This window comes from Danio rerio, chromosome 22, assembly GCF_052040795.2.
Source record: "Danio rerio strain M-AB ecotype USA chromosome 22, GRCz13ab, whole genome shotgun sequence".
Classification (NCBI taxonomy): domain Eukaryota; kingdom Metazoa; phylum Chordata; class Actinopteri; order Cypriniformes; family Danionidae; genus Danio; species Danio rerio.
Window position 1 is genome coordinate 32,729,838 of NC_141042.1, and position 17,316 is coordinate 32,747,153.

Below are 17,316 nucleotides of genomic sequence, written 5' to 3' on the forward strand. Positions count from 1 at the left end.
TTCCCCTTTTTCTGTACAGATAGTTCAGCCCATCTTGGGCGCCAAGACAGATGCTCTCAATAGAAAAACATATGAGGAAAGCTTGCCTTTTAATCTCTAATTTTATTTATTCGATTCACATAAATGTACTGTGTTGCACATGTGGTTATAATTTAATGTTCTTGTCTTTTTTCACAGAAAAAGAAAAAAACTGTTTTACTCAGACTAGTTTGTCACACAACAGTAATATCATAAAACATTTATCGTAATTTACATTTTATTATAAAAGTTTTTCCTAAAATAATCAAACGGAGGAAACCCAGCAAACATTACATCCCTCAAACGTTCTTATATGACTCCCTTTGGTTCCCATTAGGTTATATTTTGAGGGGAGCCATAAAAGAATGTTCTGGGAATGTGTTCTGTGGGATCTTTTTTGATATCAATCTAAGCATCCTGGTATCCATCTAACTTTTGTAAGAACTTTAAAGGAACTGGGAAAGTTTTATGTAAAGTTCTGAATAGTTACTGAAGTTCTGAAAAAAAAAATTAAACGTTTACAGATTATTCTTGCAACTACAATTTGTCATCTGCATTTGTTCAACTTCTTATTAATGAACTGCTCATCTGGGTTCAGAGTGGCGAATAGCAAGTCTGAAGCCTAATAACATTTATATATATATATATATATATATATATATATATATATATATATATATATATATATATATATATATATATATATATATATATTTGAGTCATATCTGAGTCAATTATTTTAATCTTGCATCACACAAACTTTATTTGCAATTATTTTGCTGTTAATAAATGTGTTGATGGGCAACACGGTGACTCGCTGGTTAGTACTGTCACCTCACAGGTCGCTGGCTCGAGTCCTGGCTGGGTCAGTTCGCATTTCTGTCTGGATTTTGCATGTTCTCCCCTTGTTAGTAAGGGTTTCCTCCGGGTGCTCCGTTTTCTCTTACTGTCCAAAGGCATGCGCCATGGGTGAACTGAATAAACTAAATTGGCTGTAGTGTATAAGTGTGTATGGATGTTTCCCAGTAATGGGTTGCAGTTGGAAGGGCATCCGCTGTGTAAAACATGCTGGATAAGTTGATGGTTCATTTCACTGTGGGACAGGGCCGAAGGAAACTGAACGAATATGTTCATAATACACTTTCTATTTGTTTGACCCAAATTCACCTTTACTTATGTATCACAAGCTAAAATTAATCACATTGTTTTTGTGTGCGTTGTGAAAAATTGCAACTTAAAAGTATATAACCTAAATATACTTTTACAGCATTCGTCACAGCAGAGGTCACTGTTGTGTCTTTTTACATGGCAACTCTCCTTAAACCTTAAAGGCCTGTCTGTCCAGCCTGATCTCACGAGAAAACGTAAGTATTTTAGGTTTTGCCAATTTAGTGGCCAATTCGTACGAATTCAGTAGTAAGAAAATGTACAATTTTAAAAAGGAGGCATGGCACCCAAACCAACCATCAATAGGTGATGAGCAAATTGTACTAAATTGTATGAATTAGATCGTACAAATTGATACAAACTAGCCACTAAATCAAAAAGTTACGAATTGCTGTGAGATAGCGTTGGTTTGTCAGTATGACAATGGGTAGTATTTCCTTTAACAAAAGTGCGTAAATTATTGCTGACTGCACTGGTTTTAAAGTTGAAATAAAAAATTACAATATTTATTTTGCTACTACCACATTGTTGAATTAGCTTCGTTTTTTTAGTAGTCCACTGTTTTGGTAATCTTCAATCAACATCAGACCATTTGGTTCTGCTTTTGGTTTCAGTCACAATATTCTTAATCACGCCCCTCTTAACATTAGTTTGCTATGAGAGAGTGATGTGAAAAAAGAAAGCCCCACCCCCTACTCAAAGTTCTGTTTCAATGTTTTATATGCACAGCTAGTGTTTTCAGCTAACTCTAACCTTCAGGTGCAAGGTTTAAGTGACTAATTTCATAAGGATCCTTATAAAGCATCAATGCTGTAATGTAATTAAAATACAATCAGTTAAACAGACTAAGGGGTTGATCACACTGAGCACGCTTAATGAGTTATTGAGGCACCTTTTTTGAATGATTTACTAATATCCGCGAGCATTTTGCTCGCTGCTTATGTACCCTGCACACCTCGCGTTTTAACCGCCTGCTGTGCCTCGCATTTTTGACGTTGCAGGCCATGCAGTCACAGTTGAAAAAAGGCAACTATTTGTCACGTCTTTTTCATTCTCCAATCAAATGAAAGCAGAGACTGGTGCCTGAAGTCAGTGTTTGTGTTGTCAAGACAACTATGAAGACTTTTAAAGATGGAGGAAAGACTTGTGGTTGCTGTTTTAAGTCATCCGTTGCTCTATGACTTTACAAATCTTGAATATCACAATATTATTAAATTTCTAAAATTATATTAACATCAACAGCAACACTCGCGCACAATACCCAGCTGATTCAGTTGTTGCCTAGTGAGTTGCAAGTAAGGAGGATGCGTGAAACTTCCCCGGTTGTGTTCTTGATATCGAGAACGCACCGATGCAGACTTCAGCACCGAACTCGCTCTAGAAATCCCAGAAGTCATTGCGACTGGAGGTAGGTAGCGCAGCATTTTATATAGATTTCTTATTACAGTTCGGAGATATAAATTATTTACCTCAGGAGTTTCCCTAAATGAACCGGTGAAAGTAAACATTACCATGGACATCTTAATAAAGGAGAAAACACATTAAGGTTGTTTTGCTAAAATTTGTATTAAAATCTGTTTTATTTATGTTGTGTAACGTATATTTATAATGTTTTTATGCAGAGTATATATTTTGAAAAGGGGAAAAACAGTAAATCGTTGTTTGATGTAATGTTTAAATAATTTTCCATTTAAACCCCGTGAAGGTCACGTGACCATCAGGAAGAATGCAGCATCTCATTTCATACAGGATACGTTCTCGCAGTCTCCCGAGTTCGTTCTTCCGAGGATACCTGGCAAGACCGATCTCCACAAGAACACAAGTTCGTTCTCTGTGTTCTTGGAATTGAGAAACAGCCACAGTTTATGTCCACAGATATATACACTAGATATCACATACGAGCCCAGAGCATGCGCCAATAGTGCCGCCATATTGGTACAGAGCTCCCAGGACAAATGTCATTCAACCGCACTAGTCAAGATTGAAATCCAGTGTGAAGATGCTAGACTTTAGCACTATGTATGGGTGTAGTAACAATAAACAAAGCACAAAGGCAGAACATTTCATAGGTAAGATTTAATTTTTTATATTTCTATCATTTTTTATTTGTTACGAACGTTTGTGTTTAAGTAATGTTATTGATGATAATACAGTAACTTACTGCATTCACCATAAGGCAAAGCAACACCAAACTCACACTAAATTCTCGATGTAGAAAAGTGATCATTTTAATTTAAAATTATAAATTTCGTAATTTAAATAAATATTTGCACACTGACCAATCAAAAACTTCCAATCATAGATATATGTGTATATCTGTGGCTCCGTATGGCCACAGTCCTTTACTGCACCTTGGTCCTGCATTCATTTCAAAGGAGCGCTACCCTGTACCAAGATGGCAGCTCTATTGACGCATTTCTTCCAATAGACAACAACAGCATATAAAACATATTATGTTAATATCTATGGTTTATGTCTGTTCTTTGCAAAGTATTGCCAGTTTCACTGCCTTACCAAGCGGTTTCCTTCTGCTGTATTTGCCATTGTGTTATGACCTTTTTGCCTGCCTTTTTGACAACTGCTTTTTGGATTTTGGACTGCTTCTTTGTTTGCTTGACTTTGCCTGATTTATGATTAGGATTCTGCCTTTGTTTGATGTACGCTCTTTGTTTAATAAACCTCCAGCATTTGAATTCATTCCGCCTCCATGTCTTCCTCTACGGCTCCCTCTTGAAATTTAATGCAGTGCTTCTTGTCTGATCTGACACTCACTTAATATCGTACATCAATTAGGCAGTGAAGATTACTTATATTTAAAGAAATCAGATCTTAAACGTGGCGATTTTGTAATGGCGGCACAATTCACCAGAAGCTGGCTGACTGAAAATGAAGAGTTTGTGTACATACACCTCGTTGGAAGTACATCAACATATAAAAACTTCCGGTTCACGTGGACTTTAAACTTGTAAAATATGGAAACAATAAAGAACTTATACGATAAGCAAATGTACACTTCTGTAAAAACATTTATTAACAGATCCACAATTCATAAAAAAAGAAACAGTTTAAAAATAATAATAATTTAATTTGCCCAGCCAGGCGCTGATAGGCAGAACATCATCGAGCTAAGGCAGGTATTGCAGAGTAATCATTGTGCAGTGGTTTTCTCTAAGGCAAACAAAATCAAAAAGCAAACACTGTTCTTCAATCTTTAAATATTAAAACAAGTGTTTTTTTTTTGTATTCCCTGTGATACACCATTGCTTTGTTCAGTTCGACTGTCCTTTGTTTTTCAAGTACACTGAGATTGCGATGAGTCGGGCAGCCATTTTAAGGCAGCGCAGTTATTGGACTCAGTTTGAATGATGGCTGGATGGGTGTCAGGAAGGAGGTAGGGAAGGTGAAAACCGAGGATTCAAAGCTCTCCGTTTCCAGTGTGAAGTCTCCGCTGAAGAAAGTGGGTGTCTCTTGAGCTGCTGGAGTCACTAGTGGAGGTGTGGAAGAAACCACCTCAGACTCGAACTGCAGCAGTTGACCCATGAAGCTAAAATTGGGCGAGATGATGGCGCGCCGCTGTCGGATGACGTCAAAGGCCTGCTCCAAACGCAACCGCTGGGTTTTCATGATGTACGCCATGCAGATGGTGGGAGAGCGAGAGATTCCCGCCTCGCAGTGGACCAGCACTTTACCTCCCTCTGCTTTCACGCGCTCTGTGGAGAGAAAAGGAAGTGCATTCAGTACAAAAGCTCCCGATACAACAGCATATGAGTGACAAAAAACAGACTGCATTTTTAAAATCGAGATTTATTAAAGAAGCACTTTTAGAAAAGTACAAAATAGTCCTGCAGAATTTAGGTATTACAGCTTATTACGTTGATAGATTGCCCAAAAATAAAATAAAAAATCAGGCACCGTTACTGTAGTTGTGCTAAACCTGAGTTTCTTTCATATGTTGAACGCAAGAGAAGATATTTAGAAAAATGTTGGAAACTGGTAGCCTTTAATTTCCGACTATAGAAGTCAACACAAATCATAGTCAACTGAAACTAAATGAGGGTGAATTAACGGTCCGGGGGAAGATAGTTTGGAAAATGTTGGAAACTGGTAGCCTTTGACTTCCTACTATAGAAGTCAAAGAAATCAAAGTCAAATGGAACTGAATGAGGGTGAATAGATGTTACAAAAGAAGATATTTTGAAAAATGGTGGAAACTGGTACTTCCTACTATAAAAGTCAATAGAAATCAAAGTCAATTGGAACTAAATGAGGATGAATAAATGTTACAAAAGGAGATATTTGGAAAAATTGTTGGAAACTGGTAGCCTTTGACTTCCTACTATAGAAATCAACAGGACGCAAAGCTAATTGGAGCTAAATGAGGGTGAATAAATGGTCCAAAGGAAAATAGTTTGAAAAATGTTGGAAACTGGTAGCCTTTGATTATCTACTAGAAGTCAATAGAAATCAAAGTAAATTGGAATGAGGGTGAATAAATGTTTTGAAAGAAGATAGTTTGAAAAATGTTGGAAACTGGTGTAATATAGAAGTCAACAGAAATCAAAGTCAATTGGAACTTAATGGTGGTGAATAAATATTACCAAAGGAGATATTTTGAAAAATGTTGGAAACTGGTAGCCTTTGACTTCCTAATATAAAAGTCAAAGTCCATTGGAACTAAATGAGGGTGAAGAAATGTTACAAAAGAAGATAGTTTGAAAATGTTAGAATCTGGTATCCTACTATAGAAGTCAAAGTCAATTGGAACTAAACAAGCGGTAAATAAATAAAAATTTTCGGCTAACTATCTTTTAAGTTTTTTAGAAAAGAAAATGTATTTAAAAATCAAAGGTGAAGTAGCTGCACCAAACCGGTTAATATTTTTTTTTCAAAACACCATTGTTCTGTTATTGGTCACTCAAACAAACAGCCACGCCCCAAATTCATGCGCTTGGTTGAGTCATGCGATTTTCAAACAAAACATTTTTAAATTAACCAACAAATGCCACACTTGCTACTTTGAGCATGTTACTCTAATGTATTTTACCACCGCACAAGTGTATAAAAACTATAGCATGGCACTGCGTATAGAGATGTGAGCACAAAACAGTCATCTTGCTATCTTTCACAGTCCTCTTGATATACTCTGTCCATTATCACACAGCTAATTCATTTCCTCCCTGACTCTTTTTATCGTAATGTCATATCAGTTTCATTTCCACCCCTGAATCTCTCCATAAATTCACAACGCTCACACCATTAAGGAAAGCTTAGGTTCCGCACTCCTTTTGTAATTTAATAAAGCTAAGCAGATTTCAGACTCGTATCTCTCACAGACGCGTGGTTCATGTGAGAATCTTCACTGCTGGTCTTTATAAAACAAAACCTGCTGGTGTGAATCACGTCTGAAGCCCATCTGGAGCAGAGCGGGGCCGATCTGTGGGCGTCATAATGACTATGACACTCACTAATGCGCCTAAATATTACCACACTCTCATTAGTGTGAAGCTTTCGATGGATTATTCCTTTAATTCACTGCTATCGTCGTTTTTATGCGAGTGTCCAAATGAGGTCTCTTATGTAATATTGACAATAATCAGGTAAATGTATTTATCTTGAATTCTGGTTACTGTAATGTGTTATTGAATAATAGGATTTATGCCTAGAGGATATGTAAATAAAAATTAATTTATAAATACACTCTAAATAGTGAAGTCTATAAAAAGTGAATATCCCAGAAACAAAGTTTTGGAAGACATATTGGCAAAGCAGAGGCGCAGTAGGTAGTGCTGTCGCCTCAAAGCAAGAAGGTCGCTGGGTCGTACCTCGGCTCAGTTGGTGTTTCTGTGAGGAGTTTGCATGTTCTCCTTGCGTTTGCATGGGTTTCCTCCGGGTGCTCCGGTTTCCCCCACAGTCCAAACACATGCGTTACAGGTAAATTGGGTACAGCCTAAATTGGGTAGGCTAAATTGTCCGTAGTGTATGTCTGTGTGTATGTGTGGATGTTGCGGCAGGAAGGGCATCTGCTGCGTAAAAACATGCTGGATAAGTTGGCGGTTCATTCCGCTGTGGCGACCCCGGATTAATAAAGGGACTAAGCCGACAAGAAAATGAATGAATGAATGAGATTGGAAGACATATATAGTCCTATAAAGGAGATATGTGATTCTATAGATGTAACAATTTACTTATTGAGGACTATAAAAATAAACATAATGATATTAAAGTTAATCATTAAAGTTATCATTATTATTGGGTTTACATTGCTGTAGTAGAGTATACAATAAAAGAAATTCGATAATACAGGGATTTTTGGTTATTCAATTAGAATAAATAGCTTTATTCATTGATTTTCTTTTGGCTTAGTCTTTATTTATTAGGGGTCACCACAGCAGAATGAACCACCGAATTAATAATTGGATTATTTTAATTTATTTTAAAACATATGTAAAACTATTTACATACATAATACGTCATTTAATTGTTATATTTGGTCTCAGTTGTTTGTTCGTTTAGTTTGTATTTTTGGTCTTTCCAATGTTTGTTTCAATGGTTTCTCATTGTTTCACTGATTATGTTCACCTGTGTATTGTTTAGTCACTCGTCATTTTCTGTTTACATGTCTTTAGTTTCTTTAAATTAATTAATGATAGGATTTATGCAGAACTAGAGGAGCTAATATATAAATAAACTCAATACAGTGTAGTCTATAAAGAGTGAATCTCCCAAAAACAATGTCTAGGAAACATAAAGTTGAAATCAGAATTATTAGCCTCCCGTTGATTTTTTTTTCTTTTTTAAATATTTCCCAAATCGTGTTTAACAGGACAAGGAAATTTTCACAGTATGTCTGATAATATTTTTTCTTCTGGAGAAAGTCTTATTTGTTTTATTTAGGCTAGATTAAAAGCAGTTATTATTTTTTAAACACCATTTTAAGGACAAAATTATTAGCCCTTTAAGCTAATTTTTTTCCCGATAGTCTACAGAACAAAGCATTATTATACAATAACTTGCCTTATTACCCTAACCTGCCTAGTGCTTAGTTGACCTAATTAACCAAGTTAAGGCTTTAAATGTCACTTTAGCCTGTATAGAAGTGTCTTGAAAAATATCTAGTCAAATATTATTCACTGTCATCATGGCAAAGATAAAATAAATCAGTTATTAGAAATGAGTTATTAAGACTTTTAAGTTTAGAAATGTGTTGAAAAACTCTTCTCTTCGTTAAAAATGAAATTGGGGAAAAAAATAAACAAGGGGTTAAATAATTCAGGGGGGCTAATAATTCTGAATTCAATTATATATAGTGCTATATAGGAGACATAAATAATCATTTAGATATTACAATTTACTTCAAGAAAATTAAGCTTAATGAGGACTATAAAGATAAATATACATAGATTGTTTTAATGATATTAAAGTTAGTTAGTACAGTTCATCTTTAAAGTTATCACTATATCATTGGCTTTACATTGCTGTAGTACAGTATACAGTAAAGATTATATGATACAGTTATTTTGGTTAGATCAAGAATGAATAATTTCATTCATTCATTTATTTTCTTTTGGCTTACTCTCTTATTTATCAGGGGTCACCACAGTGGAATGAACCGCCAAATTAATAATTGAAATATTATAATTTATTTGAAACCTTTTTAAAACTATTTACATACATAATACATCATTTAATTGCTATATTTGGTCTCAATTGTTTGTACTTTCAGTGTTTTGCTTTTTTTTATTTTGTCAATGTTTGTTTCTATGGTTTCTCATTATTTCTGATTATGTTCACCTGTGTATTGTTTAGTCACTCGTCATTTTCTGTTTACACGCTTTAATTTCTTTAAATTAATTTATGATAGAATTTATGCCGAACTAGAGGAGTTAATAAATAAACTCCAAACAGTGTGGTCTATAAAGAGTAAATACCCCAAAAACAATGTTTGGAAGACATATTTAGTCCTATTTAGGAGACATATATTGCGATTTGCTTCCAGAAAATTAAGCGTATTAAGGACCATAAGGATAAACTTTTGTTCAATCACTCATCATTTTCTATTTACCTTCAGTTTCTTCAATTTATTGACCAATTTTTTTCTTTGGACATGTTTGATGTAAGCAGTTACATTCTGCAGTGCCTGAATTTGTTGTAAATATTAATAATAAACGAACTAATCTTAATCGTTGATCATTAACGAAAATTAAAGCAGCATCTAGATATCCTATTTCTCCTTTTATAAAAAATGCAGTTCTCATCTAATTTAACTGGTTTACTTTTTATTTATTTAGCTTAATAAGGTCAAATTTGCCCGAAACTGGAAATGTTTTTTTGACTGATGTACAGGGAATTATGCACAAATAGCCTTAAGCACTTTCAAATCTTTATGTAAACACATTTACCAGGTAATTAAGTTGAGCACAACCTACAAGGCACATGTCAGTCCATTCATAGCACATACGCACACATACACACACACACCTAACACCACTAATCATCGACTCATCCACTGACACACTGGCCACGCCTGTGATACGTCAGATATTGGATTAGTCTAACCTGTGACTCACAGTGACGTGTTTGTTTGATCTTCGTTTATCTATATATTACTTCTTCTTTTTTTTAGGGCTTGGTATTCATTTCATTTCTGAGAAAACAAGCAACACAGGATTTGTAGGTGCAAATAAAAAGTTGCAGTGCAGTCGGATTATGGAAATTATGTGTTAGTAAGGCAGAGGAAGTCTTATTTTTAAACAGCCTGAAAGAAGCTCAACTATCTATAGGTTAGGACTCAGTTCTGAGAATAGTTTAAGCCATACAAGTGACGTTTATATAACGTTGAAAAGATGCAGACGTTTAAAACATAAGAGGTAAACATAAAACATAAACATAACAACCTAAAAAAAGATATCTGTCAATGTTTTGATTTTAAGACACTGGTATTGTATAATTGGTAAATAATACATAAATAAATATTGATGTTGTATTTCTTACTGTAAAAATATTGATATTTATTCATGTTTTATTTGCTAAAATTACATAAATAAATATTGATGTTGTATGTTTTTTGTAAAGACATTGATGTTTATTCCTGTCTTATAGTAACAACACATAAATAAGTACTGATATTGTGTGTTATTGTAAAATATTAATATTTATTCAAGTCTTATTTACTATTAATAAATAAATAAATATTGATACCATATGGTACTGTAAAAATATTTATATTTATTCATGTCCTAATTACTAATAATGCATAAATTAATATTGATATTGCATGTTATTGTAAAAATATTGATATTTATTCATGATTATTAACTTATAAAATATAAATAAACATGAATATTGTATGTTATTGTAAAAATATTGATATTTATTCATGATTATTTACTAATACACAAATAAACATTGATATTGTATGTTATTGTAAAAATATCAATATTTATTCATGTCTTATTTGCTAATAATATATCAATAAACATTAACATTGTATGTTATTGTAAAAATATTAATATTTATTTTTTTATTAATCATACATAAATAAACATGAATATTGTATGTTATTGTAAAAATATTGATATTTATTTATGATTTTTTAATAATATATCAATAAATATTTATATCGTACGTTATAGCAAAAATGTTGATATTGATTCATGCCTTATTTACTAATGATACATAAATAAATATTGATATTGTATGTTTTTGTAAAAAATATTGATATTTATTAATGTCTTATTTACCAAAAATGCATAAATAAATATTGATATTGTGTGTTGTTGTAAAAATATTGATATTTATTTATGTATTATTAACTAATTATACTTTTATTAGGTTATTATGTTTACTTCTATGTTTCCTACTTGTGTTTTAAACGTCTGCATGTTGTATGTTATTGGAAAAAATATTGATATTGATTCATGTATTATTACCTAATAATACTTAAATATATATTGATATTGTATGTTATTGTAAAAATATCAACATTTATTTATGTATTATTACTTAATTATACTTGTTTACGTTTATGTTTACGTTTATGTTTCCTACTTGTGTTTTAAATGTCTGCATGTTGTATGTTATTGGAAAAAAATATTGATATTGTATTACTCACATTTTGGTTTTAGAACTTTACCGAAAGCATTTGATTGACTTCAAAATGTTGACTATTACAAGCAGATAGAAACAGAGCGATATTTACCAATGAAATCGATAGCCTCCTGGAAGTGTGAGCTGATATCGGCTGTGTGACTGTCCTCCACCGGGATCCATTTGTAGTTGTACTGTCCTCTGGCGGGCCGAGAGTCTCTGCGTGAGACGTTCAGCAGGGCTGTGATGTGGAGGTCACTGAGATAGTCCTGTCTGCAGGCATGATAGGCACTGCCCAGGTACAGGAAAGGCAAGATCTCCACCGGCCGTCCCTGAAAAATACAATAATATGAATAAATTTGTACATAATCATTCAGATGTTATTGCATGAGATGCTAAATCACAAATAATGCTTATGTTTAAAAGCAGGCCTTTTCTCTAAAAATCATAAATTATATCAGGTAATTTCAACTAACACACTTTCATGACAGTAATGTTCATATTTGTTTTGATTCATTAAGTTAGTGTATATAGTTTAAAAAGATTTTTTTATACATTGTGTTTTAAAAAGAAAAGCAATAATATATCATACAAAAATTAGACAGCTTATCATACTACAGGAATAAGAAAGACTACATTTCGTGCAGGAATAACAGAGAAATCTGTGCATTAGAATAAACATTTTATTTACTTTCCTTGGCGATGACGTAATGATGGTGTAATGATGACGTATTTATTTTTTAGCTGCATAAGGCTTAAATGAAATAGTGTTTTCGAATAAAGATAAGAGTTTGGTCAAAGGTTTACGAAAACTGAAAGGCTAAAGTGCTTCACGTTTTCTTTGTGAATTTCTGACTAAAAACTGGACAAAAGGTGCATTGGATTACTTGTTGGCGAAAATTAATCACACTGGAACAGTATGTCGTGTGGCGGAGAATGGGCGTTCATGCACTGGTACTGTGGTACTGCCTACGGTACTGAGCCAAGAAGACACACCACGCATCCATCATACCGTTCGACAGATTGCACGGGAGTCTGGCAAATAATGATTGCGATATGTAAACATTACTTTATTTCTGTGCATGCTAATTTAGTTTGCAAGCTTTAAAATTGAAGTGTTCTGACAATATTTGGGTTGTCATTGTTTAACAATGTGGTGATATAAATCAGATGAGATGGAAAATGTAAATATGATATAATTTAATCTACTTGCCATCTAACTACTAAATATATATATATATATATATATATATATATATATATATATATATATATATATATATATATATATATATATATATATATATATATATAGTGTCACAAAAGTACTCCAATGTCGTGGGGACGTTGGATTTTGTTTGGAAACAAAAATCATGTTAATATCAGAACCCAACTTCAGGCGGACGTCAATGTCCAATGTCAAACCTAATATCAACCAAATATCAACTTCTAATCATGTTACACCTTGACGTTGTGTGGATAATGCATTTTCGTTAAAAATCAGCTCACAACTCAGTAACGCATACATTTAGTGGAGCTTCATGCTTAAATGTATGGAAAAATCACACATTTTATTTTCTAATCATTAAGAATTCATATAATATCATGCAAACTTTTTTGTACAATTCGTTCACGTCCCTGTGATGTTTATATTTAGGGGCGGGACTTTACTTTTTAAAATTGCACATTTTATTTCCTAATTGGTATGAAATTGTACCATATATTTAATTCCTTCTCCTATGTGCTCATGCCTGAGTGTTTAACAGACGACTAATAGACATCTAAACGTAGACAGCTTGGCAAAAACAAGGATAACTTGAGTTGTCAGTGAACATCCAATAGACATCTAACAGAACAAAAATAGACTAGATTAGACAGACTTTATCATTCATTTTCGTTTATTTGATGACTAGTTTTGGCCTATTCTTAGATGTCTATTAGATTTTTACTGACAAACCAAATTTAGCCTTGTTTAACCAAGATGACTATGTTCAGACGTCTATTAGAAATCTATTTTTCTATCTTTTAAAAACAAAAAAATTTTTGCTACGTAATTTTATCATTTAAAACAATACAATTTATAATTTTTTGCACAAACTGCTCATGCCCCAGTGATGGTTTTGTGTTTATGGGTTTGTCATCATAGCTAAACACCTTACATTTCTGTCCAGTTCACATCATATGAGCAAACATTAAATCAGCACCTTGTTTTTTTTGTTCTTTTTTTTTGTTTTTTGCATGAGGTTACTTTGTACATACAGATATCAGAAGTGAAACTCTTAGAGAACAGTTTCACCACGCATAGCAAAACAGGTGGTGTAACAGGCACTGTTTGACCTTATCATAAAAAATGAATTGCAGACCAAAGGTCAGACATAAAAGGACCTCAGATGTCCACTGGGTGTCTATGAACGAAGTCTGTTGTTTGGTTAGTTAACTCAACACAGTATCTGTCTGTCTATCTATCTATCTATCTATCTATCTATCTATCTATCTATCTATCTATCTATCTATCTATCTATCTATCTATCTATCTATCTATCTATCTATCTATCTATCTATCTATCTATTTATCTATCTGTCTATCTGTCTATCTATCTATCTATCTATCTATCTATCTATCTATTTGTCTGTCTATCTATTTATCTATCTATCTATCTATCTATCTATCTATCTATCTATCTATCTATCTATCTATCTATCTATCTGTCTATCTGTCTATCTGTCTATCTATCTATCTATCTACAGTGAGAAAACGCATGGTCTTTTCTCTGTATGTCGAGTCATATTGACAGGGGAGTTTATTGCAGAAACTCCCCCATTCAGGAGGAAGTGGTTTCAGTGGAAGTGGGTTAAAATGAGGAAGCAACAGCTCGCTTTCTTCTCTCTTACCTGATCATAGTCTGGTTTGTGGTGAGAAGCCAGTTTGTCACAGTGACTGCTGACGCCTCTTTCGCTTTTGTCTTCACTCACTTCCACAGACCTGGTTTCAGTGCAAAGCTCAGGGTAATGGGCATGGAAGTTCTCATAGCCTCCTGCGATGAGAAATTCAGTGTTATTATGAGTTGTCAAGGACTGTTGAGTCGTTCAGCTTATCAAGAGCTTTATGTGGAGCAGTTCAAGCTGAGCCAAAAAGCAAACCACACCAATAGAGGGAGAGTGTTCGTGAGCTCAAGGGCTTTTTATTTCTCACAATCTCACATTGAACTGAGCTTTGGTTTGGTTGATTTAATAAAAAATAGTAACATAGAATCCTTGTACAATTGAATACCCTGCTTTCATTTGAAAGAGTATTACCGTGAAATAGCTATAAATATTACTGTGTTAGTCCTCATACTTCCCTCGGTGACTCATCCGTCCTTTGACGCACAACAAGAATTTATCTTTTGAAAACCAGACAAAATCCTCTGCTACATCAAACTGTGTGTAGATAAAAATTTAAATTATACATATATATATATATGAATCTTTATTTTGTTATAGGCTATATATAATTTAAGTCTATACTTTATACAGTCAAAACAAATGTATTTACAATTTTTTATGTTTAAACAAAATAACATGTTTAATTATTATTGAAATGTAGCCTATTTTTCCTCAAAACTCTACAAAATAATTCAGAAAATCTTTTAGAAATGCTTATTATTTCAAATTAAAAGTCATAATTTTAACATTAAATTACCCAAACAAATATTCAAACGATCTGAATCCTTGTTTAGTCATAATCTACTGTCATTCTGAACGCAATCACACAAAAACAAAGGACATATATTAAAAAAACACGCTCTTTACACGTTATTAAAACTTAAAATAATCGAACATTATTAACTCACCTTTTAAGAAGCAGATGCTCGCGCTACTCGTCAAGTGCGACAAAGTATTAATAACTATCTGAGCAATACTGTCCTTTTTCAGTTTCTGTAAATGAGGTGTGCGGTCGTCCAGAGCCACGACAGCGGAGATGCTGCCCTCCCGAAGCCGAAATAAGGCTTTCTCGTCCGGAATGACGAACTGTAGAGGAACCGGACCACCGCGGGACCTCCGGACAACCACCGAATTCAAGTTCACATTGACGGAGCCTCTGATACAAGAGTTCGAGAAGGAGAAATACGGTCTACAGTCCACAATAAGACAATTTCCACACTCCTTCCGTATGATCTTCCTCAGGCGTCGGCAATCTATGCTGGAGACCTTCATGTTTGAAATGACAAAGTGAAATGTGTTTTAAATAGGGATGTGGATGTTTCAGGGGTGTAGGTTGCCTACTAAACCCTGCGTACTGAGCCTGAGTCTACATTTCCTCCAAGGGGATTCCGTCTGATCGGTTTTATGTGAATGGAACCTCCGGCGCTTGACGTCACGAACCATATATGGACACACCGACACGGGAGCGCGCCCACATTCTGTTGACTGAACCCGCCCTTGAAACCGAGTGAGGCGAATAAATACTGAACATTTAACTCATCGGTTCATCACGGTGCTGCTCATATGTGTCACTTTCTTGTAATTCAAGCGCTCATTTATTGTAATAACCTTGAAAGTATTTGAAAACGACAACATTGAAGGTTATTTTTGGACAACTAGGCTATTTTAGCGTCCACAACAACAAAGGATGATGAGGTACTTCAGTTTGTCACTTTAAAAGTTCAGGCACTTAAAAAAAATACCTCAAAAACAAAAATGTGCTTTTAATGTATCATATATAAACAACTTTTTTCTTCAGTAAGAAAATTAAAGCTGAATCTGGTCCTTTGTATTTCATAAAAACAAGTTGTTGGCAAAATTTGACTGAAAAAAAAAACAACATACAGGCAAAACAATATTAATCCCCATGGCTCCTGATGATGATACGTGAAGGTCTTGTGAAGCAAAAAGGTTGGTGTGTGCAAGAAACTGAACATTAGGCTATTTACAACATTATGAGGGCTACTTTTAATCCACAATAAACAGAGCGTTCATAACAGAACGACTCTCAAACTGACGCCATTTGAGCGGGACAACATTGTATTGCTCAACTAGTAGGCAACTTATCTTAGACTTGTATATAAAGTATGAAGACATTCACATGTGCAGTCTCAATCATTTTATTCCTTCGGCTTTTTTGGGGATGCCATGGCGGAATGCATCAGCAACTATTTTGGCATTTGTTTTATGCAGCAGATGCCAGCAGATGTCTCAATCACAGATTCCCAAAGTTTTTATATACATCATTATTGAAAGCAATTGCGCTCGCATCTGGGATCATTTGCCATTTACATTGTAAATAATGTTGAACTTTTTGAACTCACCAATCGTTCTGCTACATTAAATATCAAAGTACAGTTAGAATCTAAAAGTATTAATTTAGTTTTGCCTGTAGGCTGTATGTTGTTTGACTCTCAAAGTGCCACCATTGATTTATTTACAATTTATTATTCACCACAGACCACAATTTACCCAAACAAATATTTAATGCATTCTACTGAGGAAAAAAGTCACCTACATGTTGAATGTCCTGAGGGTGAGTATATTAATGTTCATTTCTGAGGTAACTGTCTAGTTATACTTTCTTATTTACTTACTCCCAGGGCCATTATATCAAAGTGGGTATTTAGCCGCACCATGTTGGTGTTTCGTAACATCTAGTTTTTATGAGGTGGGTTGTTAGCCCAATGCTCGCTCAACACTCAACCTGGACCAGGGCATACACATGTACACTACGGACCATTTAGCTTACCCAATTCACCTACAGAGCATGTCTTTGGACTGTGAGGGAAACTGAAGGAAACCCACGCGAACATGGGGAGAACATGCAAACTCTGCACAGAAATTTCAACAGATCCAGTTGGAGCTCGATCCAGCGACCTTCTTGCTGTGAGGCAACAGTGCTACCCACTGCGCCACCGTGTTGCCCCAACTATAGTTATACACTAATCAATGCTGGCTTGTTGTAACCCAACACTGTGTCAAATATGAACAAATCCAGCATTGGGTTAATTTTTATTATTTTTTTAACCCAGTTGTCCATATTTGACCCAATGTTAGTCACAAGAAACAATCATTTGT

General features: G+C 34.2%; 1 protein-coding gene across 1 annotated transcript; it reads right to left on the reverse strand.

The window, feature by feature from the left end:
* Nucleotides 1-4,193: 4,193 nt before the first annotated feature.
* On the reverse strand, nucleotides 4,194-15,562 carry dusp5 (dual specificity phosphatase 5). Its single transcript, NM_212565.1, is given in 4 exon segments — nucleotides 4,194-4,895; nucleotides 11,384-11,603; nucleotides 14,164-14,306; nucleotides 15,105-15,562. Coding segments are annotated over 4 exon segments (1,107 nt in total). The 5' UTR covers nucleotides 15,469-15,562; the 3' UTR covers nucleotides 4,194-4,515.
* Nucleotides 15,563-17,316: the final 1,754 nt, after the last annotated feature.